At 45.4% G+C, this 8256-nt stretch overlaps 1 protein-coding gene across 3 annotated transcripts in view; it reads right to left on the bottom strand.

Moving 5' to 3' along the window:
• The window catches only part of DLEU7 (deleted in lymphocytic leukemia 7), a 21101-nt gene extending 13512 nt beyond the window's left edge, over positions 1-7589 (bottom strand). Inside the window, exons 1-2 of one of the 3 annotated variants that reach the window (XM_037741088.1) lie at positions 6744-7589; positions 5803-5923 (exon numbers count right to left, since the gene is read on the bottom strand). In XM_037741088.1, coding sequence (XP_037597016.1) covers positions 5840-5923; positions 6744-7193 — 534 coding nt within the window. In that variant the 5' untranslated portion in view covers positions 7194-7589 and the 3' untranslated portion in view covers positions 5803-5839. The remainder of the gene's footprint in view (positions 1-5802; positions 5924-6743) is intronic. The other 2 variants (XR_001827355.2, XM_017535877.2) reach the window with 2 other exon arrangements.
• Between the last annotated feature and the right edge of the window lie 667 nt (positions 7590-8256).

The raw sequence follows: 8256 nt of genomic DNA, 5'->3' as shown, positions 1-8256 counted from the left end.
GCCTGTCCAGCAGATTGTTCTCCACTAAAGCTGTCCAGTGCTGGGCCCAACAAAAGAACACAAATCCCTTCTCCAGACCCATTAGCAGCTTCTACACTGGATATTTACATAAAAGGGGAGTGATATTTTTCTGTTTTAGTGGGATATTGTGGAAAACATACTGTCATGAATTATAAATTGCCCCAACTTCATTTGGTTCATCAGCTTCTGGCTTTGAAGTACAAATCACAGGTCCCAGAGCAGCCACCCATCGCCCGAACCCAAGGTCAGTCACAACAGATGTGTAACTGTGTCTTAATAAAACACCCAATGAAGAACCAAAGTATTAGCCAGTCATCATTAAAAAGTATCATCCACAGGAAATTAAACATTTTTACTTGTGGTATACCTACTGGAAATGCTCACAAATAACTAAGGCTCCTGATGTATTTGCTTTGGGTATAGCACCATTTCCAGTTGAAAATCCAGTGAAAAGCATTTCTGTGATGGGTATAAGCACTTGATTCAGGGATGCTTTATTTACAATTGGATTTACCTGGTAAATTCAAAAATTGTAAAATAAAACACTGTAGCATTTTCACCAAGATGTCAAACATAACTCGTTTCGTTTTAGGCCTTTCCTGCAGTATCTTTCCCCAAATGTCTATTTCAGAAAGGTTTTATATCCAGGTTTTTTTTATATCATTCATATTATAAGAAGTTGCAAAGCTATATATAAGCTACTTCTGGAGCAGCCACCATATCCATAGGTTAGGAGTAGAGAATAATAGAAATTCTGTGACTCATCACTGCACTTTCTTCTAACATAAAAAACGTAATTTTGTCACAGATAATGAGCAACCCCATGGCCATGGGTACTGATTATATAATCATGAGCATTTATATCTTCAATAGTAAGTTAGTAATTTTTGAAGACACAATTCTCAAATTTGCAGAAGCTGGATTCACTTGTTCAGAGGAAGACATTGATGATGAGTGCTTTTTTCCCAGTGGGAAAAAGATTTGCTTATTACTATCATTATTATTACCATTAAAAGGTTGATGACTCATGAATTCTGTTATTTTTGTGAATTATATTCTTGATATTAATGAATAGGGATACTTCTGGAAAGTGGCAACAACACATCCAAATGTTTTCCAAGTTTCCTCATGGCAAGGAAGAGAAGGATGGGGACTCACAGGGCTGGGTAAGCACAGACAGCTCTCAGCATGTTTATGGATCAAAAGGGTCAGCAGAGAGGAGGCTGTAGAAAATATAAGGAGAAAGAAAATTGATAGAAACAGGACCAGGGGCAAGTGACAGATACACTTATTATTTTTTCCCAGTGGGGAAAAAGGCACTCATCATCAGTGTCTTCCTCTGAACAAGTCAATATTCATACTTGCTGTTTGCAATGAAGCCAAAGCCAAGAGTTTTATGACTGCTGCTCTTGCACCATAGAATGAGAAAACCAGCAAGGACTATGAAACGTGAGGGAATAATGGGTACAGAATGCGCTCATTGAAATGGGTGAGCTCCCAGGCAGGTTTCCCTGCAAAGGCAAAAACGTTCTTCTGTCTCTGAAGTTAGCTTCCACCACAATTTCCATGAAACTTGCTTCAGAACAGAACTCTTGGAAACTACAAATGTTTTTAATTCTCAAAGAAGGATAGACAAAACTCAATCAGAGTAACTTTGTAATTGACGAATGGTTGCTATGTGAATTAGTCATTTTCAGCAGCTTAAAAAAATCCTAGACTAGCTTCCTCCTGGTACTCTGCACACTTTATGCTCCCTTTGGGTGGCAAATGTCAAATGCATTCCTCCTAGTATTACTAGTTTGATAGTGATTTCCTAAGTTTACCTAGTGCTTTCTGTCACCATATAAGGTGGCCATGATGGAAGGAGGTGCACAGATTATCCATTATGGACTAAATGTGTGGTCCCCCCCATTCATACGTTCAACGCCCAATGTGACTGTATTTGCAGATAGGTTCTTCGTGAGGTAATTAAGATAAAATGAAGTCATAAGTGTGGCTCAAATCTGACAGGACTGGTGTTCTTACAAGAAGAGACACCAAACACATGCAAAGCTTTCTCTCTCTGCTTGCACGAGCTGTGGAAGGGCCATGTGAGGACGCAGAGAGAAGGCAGCTGTCTGCAAGCCAGGAAGGAAGCTTTTACTAGAAATGGAATTTGTTGGCACCATGATCTTGGACTTCCAACCTCCAGAACAGGGAGAATATAAATGTCTGTTATTTAAGTCACCCCGTCTGTGGTATTTTGCTATGGCAGCAGAGCTGACTAATACATCCAGGCAACGATGTGACTGTTGTGGTCCAAGCAGTGTACACAAAGCACAGCATGTAAAACTACGGCCCCTAAGATCTCTCACGTATACATTCAGCATGATGTTTGTAACCCCCCTATGGGCCACCACTGTGATGTAGGAGAATAAGTTAGATAAAACCCATCACTTGTTAGCTACACAGTCTTGAGCAAAGCCCTCAATTCCTCTAGAGCCTCAGTTTCCTCCCGTTATAAATGTTAAGCCAGTTAAATCTAGCCTCTCCACCGAATTTAATAAGATTCAGTACTATTAATCATTTTTCATCCACCATGAAGAAACTCATTGCATGAGTGTTTGCATGTGTATGATAATTTCTAAGTGTTCAAAAGGAATATTGTGTCGGTTTCATTCATTAAAGAGTAAAATACAATTTTAAAATGTCTGTTATCATTCTGGTGAGAATTTTTCTGCCTTAATGTCTGCAAATGTCACTGCCTTAACCTTCTGGTGGATTGATCAGTGAGTCACTCACTGGTGACACCTCCTCTGTCACTAGGCATGAGGCTAAAGCTGACCTCTAGATAGTGGAGGCTTCCTGGAAGTCTCTTTGGGTCATCCTAGGTCTGCTTTTGTCAATAGTTCCAGAAAAGTAGACACAGTTCATGGATCATATTCATTAATATCAATAATAGAATTCACAGAAATAACAGTCAATAAGAATTCATGAGGCATCAACCTGTTAACAGTAATAATAATGGTAATCATAATAGCTCAGATAGATGGAGACTAACTTTGGGAAGCCCCTGACAAAATGCATTATCTCAGTAACCCTTTAGGTTAGATACCATTATCCGCAGTATATAGGGAGGAAACTGAGGCACAGAAAGTCTAAATAACTTACCCAAGGGCCTATGGCAGGAAGTGACAGAGTAGGTTTGAAATGCTCCAGGGGACTTGACTGCTGTGCTGTGCCGTCTCCACTGCAGGATCCCCAATGCCTGTCATCTGGGTCATGGGCTTTAGTTCAAGCAAGTCTCCCTCCTACCCTCTGTGGTAAGTAACACCAAAGAGATCTGATGTTGGGGATGTTCCCACATACTTCTAAGTGATACGCAATTGTTATTTCCATTCACAGAAATCCTCCTGAAATCATTCTGCTGTATAAAATCTGTATGTTCCTAATTTAAAAATATACAAAACACCCTTCCATGTCATTTGAATTCACACTAGTATTAAGGAAGACAAGTCTGTATAACCAGCCTCCTGGAAAGAGAGAATGCCATCTCCTCAAATCTAAGTGCTGTGTAATCATTAATCTACAAACCAAACCAAGATATTACCTGCTCTGCAAGTAGCAAACCAACCAAAATTCCTAGAGGCTGCCAAGGGAACAAATCATGCAGAGAAACTGCTTTCTGCTTCTCTCTTGAAAGCCCTGGCTGTTCCCAGGACCTTAAAACTCATTATTCCCCTGCAAGTGAACAGCAGACTCCGGTAGCTGGCTGCTTCTAGAAAGTGGCAGCAACACATCTAGGTGTCTTCAAAGTTTGCTCATGACAAGGAAGGCAAGGATGGGAACTCACGGGAGGGGAAGTAAAGAAAGCTTTGAGCATGTTTATGGACCAAGAGGGTCAGCAGAGAGAGAGAGAGAGAGAGCAGTAGTAAATATAAGGAGAGAAAAAATTGATAGAAACTGATCCAGGGGCAAGTGAAAGATTTGCTCCAGTGAAATTAACATGAATATACGTGGAGATGGAGGGCAGCATTTAATTTTTACAGACAAGAATGAAGATGAGTAGAAATGCAATTTTTTAGGTAGAGAAAGGTATTTGTGTCCATTGGCCTCAATTTCCTCAGAAAAGGTATGAGAAGGGTGAGGTTTGGATGAAGGAGGCTTGAGGAAGATGGAAAATGTTTAGAATCAAAAGTCAATTGGAAAGCGTTAAAAGGATTTCCAAGTAGAAGGGACTGTGGCATTAAGCTAAAATGGCATAGCTTATAGTGGACTGCTTCCAGAGCAGAGGACACGGGGTTTAGTCCATTGCTACTGAGTTGGGTCAAGCCCTTAGATAACTGTTTTGTGCCTGACTTTCAAACTGAAACCTACTCTTCTGTGATTTATCCACGCTTCTGTGGTTTACCTATCCTCTTCTTGCAGGACAATCCAAGGTCCTCAGCATGATACACAGGACTTTTCCTAACTGGCCCCCATTTGTGTCTCCAGCATTAGTTTTTGCCTTCTGCCACATTGAACTTAATTGTAGTTCCTCCAGCGCCTCAAGCCCTTTCAGTGCTTCTGGGCCTTGACCAAAGGATTCCCCTGAAATATTTTTCCTTTTAAATAAAATAACGGATTTTTTTTAAAAAGGCTGCCTCCTCTGAGAAGCCTTCCAGGGTCACCTTAGGTAAAACTGATCATTCAGTCTCTCCTTTTGCCAGCTTTATCTATGCTCTGTATGTGCTACTAACATCATTAGTCACTTCATATTTCAGCTATTTTAAAATGCACTTTTATTCACGTTTTTTGAAAATCCCTAAAATAAGCCAGATGTGGTGGCACATACTTGTAGTTGCAGCTACTCAGGAAGCTGAGGCAGGAGGATCAGTTGAGCCCAGGGCTTGAGGCTGTAGTGTTATGATCACACCTGCGAATGGCTACTGCACTGCACCATGGCAACACAGGTAAACGCTGTCTAAAAAAAAAAAAAAAAATCCCTTAAATTAGCATGCAACTTATAATCAATGGTGTATCGTAGTTTAATTAACAAGATTTTAAAAATTTTTGGGTGATACTGAAAAAAAAAAAAGTACATCTTACATTGGAGAGCATTTGGTGAAATGCAGCTTCATTGTCTAACTTTCTAAAGTGAGTGTAGAAGTGTTTCTCAGCCAGGCGCAGTGGCTCATGCCTGTAATCCCAGCACCTTGGGGGGCTGAGGCAGGCGGATCATGAGGTCATGAGTTCAAGACCAGACTGGCCAATATGGTGAAACCCCGTCTCTACTAAAAAATACAAAAATTAGCTGGGCACAGTGGCTTGTGCCTGTAATCCCGGCTACTTGGGAGGCTGAAGTAGGAGACTTGATTGAACCGGGACCGGGAGGTGGAGGTTGCAATGAGCCAAGATCGCACCACTGCACTCCAGCCTGGGCTACAGAGCGAGACTCCATCTCAAAAAAAAAAAAAAAAAAAAAAAAAAAAGTGCTTCTCATATTGCCTCCCACCCCACCCACGCCGCCACCCTTGGCAGTGTCTGGAGACATTTTTAGCGGTATCAACTTGCAGGGAGGAATAGCTGCTGGCATCTATCAGGCAGAGACTTGAGATCCTGCTAAACGTCCTCTAATACACAGGACAACCCCCGACAACAAAGAATTAGCCAGGCCAAAATGTGAATAGTACAGAGACTGAGAAACCCTGATGTAGAGAACCAACACTTACTTGGGTATATAATAGGCTTTATTATGTTTGATTTTAAATAAATATTTTACAGTGTATAGTGCAACTTAATGTATAGTAACTTTTTCCAAACCTTGGCTTGTACAGAACAGCAACTCTTGAGTCATACTCTAAGCTCTCTTCATCATCCCTCCCCAGCTCCCTTCTGCTAGATGCCTCAGGGGAATCAATACAGCAATGCTCCTGGTCAAAATCTGAAAGCCAGAAGGTCTCAGAGAGATTTGTGACCTTAAACCAATTAGGTTAGTTAATGGCAAGTCCAGGACTGAAACCCAGCCCCCCAGATTTCTGCAATTTCACTCAGGCTGGGAGGCAGCTGCTCCGTTCCTGGGCTAAATTGGCTAACACAGATTGGTACCTTAAGAGGAAATGTGCCCTACCTATATGAGCTGGGTGACTTAGCAAGAGTTTAGCATTAGTATTCACGCTTCAACACCCGGGACCCACCCGGCTCTCACCCCACTTTATGAGAATTTAGGTTGACTCTGTAAGACCTCTCAGCTCTGTGGGGAATTGGATTTATGCAAAAAATAATTGTGATTCATGAATGTGAAGGAACTTTAAATAAATGTAGATGATTTCATCATACAAAAGGCAAAAGGGACTTAGTAAGTGTATTTAAGGCTCTGGAGGAAGCGTTATTAATTTGGAAAGGGGGTGCAGGGAGCCGTCCTCTATCCCTACAAGCTGCACGTGTGGAAAGGGCCTTTCTAGTTCAGGAAGCTGATTTATGTGAGAGAGGATGGAGTTCCAGGAGGAGGTTTTGGCTAGGCCGTCCTCAAATCTCGGTTCTGCAGCCAGGCAGGCCTCAGGTGAATCTGGGGCTCCCTGCCCCTCCTGCTGAGTCCCCAGAGTGTCCCCCGCCTCCTTCCTTCTCCCACTGGGACTGAATCGCGGTGAGCAACAGCGCTTGGGATTCTGCGACCCACCCATCACCATCCCAGCAGCCCCGCCCTTGGAGCATGGGGGTGCACCCTGCATGCCAGAGGGGATGGCGGGGGCCAGACTACTAACCTTCAGGTGGATGGGAAAAGACCGCTCCTGCTGGAGAGGTTCCAGCAGCGTCTGCTCCACGCTGACCAGCTCCGAGGTCGAGTCCACCACGCGGGCCAGCGCGCTGCGCATCGCCATCCCGGCCAGGGTGCAGGGTCGGCGGTCCCGGGGGAAGGGCAGTAGCTCAGCGCCCCCCTCCGCGCCCCGCACCACCTCCTCCTCTGGGGAGCTCGCCCGCGCGCCGGTCCCCCGATTCCTGGCCCCCACGCCCCCACCCCGCTCCTGGCGCCCGGGCCCCTGCCAGGCCCGCAGCCGGCCTGAGCGACGGACTGGGGCGGTGGACACGTGGTCCGGGTTCCCAGGGGCGCCCGGACCATCCCCCCAGCCCCATTCCTGCTGCAGCAGCTGCAAGGTCTGCAGAGCCACCATTTGGTGGCCAATGGAGGCCACTAAGGGCGCGGGGCTGGCCATCGCCTCCCCTGGCGGCTCGGCGCGCTCCGCTTGCAGGTGGACCAGCAGCGAGGGAGGCGGGGGCGCTGGGGTCGCCAGGGTCACATTTTCTAACCCGCACTCCTCAGCCTGCGAGTCTCACAACGTGTGTGGTCGACCCCGCCCCCGGCTCGGAATCCGTGACCGCGCTGGCCTCTGCCTTCGCCTAAACTCCGAATTGGCGTGTTCTGACCCAAAGCTGCCTGACGCGCCGCTCGGTGTGCACTTGAAAATCAGCGAAATGCTGATCGCTGGTTCTTCCCCCCTCTTCAGCGCTTTGATGAGAAAACGTGCTGCTTTGTGCGGGTGCATCTATCGGCGGGATACCCCGCCCCCACCTCCTTCGAAGGACGCCTGCCAGTGACCACTGAGGCCTGGGAGGTGGGGGTGCAAAAGACCTGCCCTAGGGTGAAAGTACCAAGAACTCTAGAAAAACTTGCAAAGGGAAGACTGAGCCATTCCTAACACGAGGGGAATTTTCAGAAACTTGAAGCAGCCTTCAAGGCCTTGCATTGCCCAAACAAAAGGAGGACTCGTGTATCTGGAAGTTCTGCTCTTCTCTGCTTTCTTTGCTTGGTGCCACTTGAGCACCGAGAGCCTGGTGAATGAACCAGCACCAGCAAGCCCTAGGGCCCAGGCCAGGCACTGCCCAGAAAAGCCCAAATGGTTTTGTGTGGCACTCCCAACAAGACTTAGGCAGCAAGGTGGAAGTTAATCCTTTTATGAGCCATGAACTCAGGGACAGCTGTACAAATAGTTGCTGTTTTTAATTAAACCCAACATGGCTACTTCCTTCACTTAGAAAAAAGAGACTGGCAATGTTATGCTTTGATAGATTCGAAACCATGGGTGTATGATCGATCATACTAAGAAAATATAAGATATTTGAGAGGAGTGGTATGGAGGACCAGTCCAGAACAGCCTGGTTCCTGCTTGCTTTCTGCAGGGAAAACCATTAGACGACCCAACAGCCCAGTAGATCTGGGGCAATGGTGCATGTCCATGGCAGACAGGTAGGCCCTGGCAGACCGAGGATGGAATTTCA

The sequence above is a fragment of the Cebus imitator genome, unplaced genomic scaffold (genome assembly GCF_001604975.1).
Source record: "Cebus imitator isolate Cc_AM_T3 unplaced genomic scaffold, Cebus_imitator-1.0 Scaffold94, whole genome shotgun sequence".
NCBI classification, from domain to species: domain Eukaryota; kingdom Metazoa; phylum Chordata; class Mammalia; order Primates; family Cebidae; genus Cebus; species Cebus imitator.
This window is presented reverse-complemented; position numbering and strand designations above follow the sequence as displayed.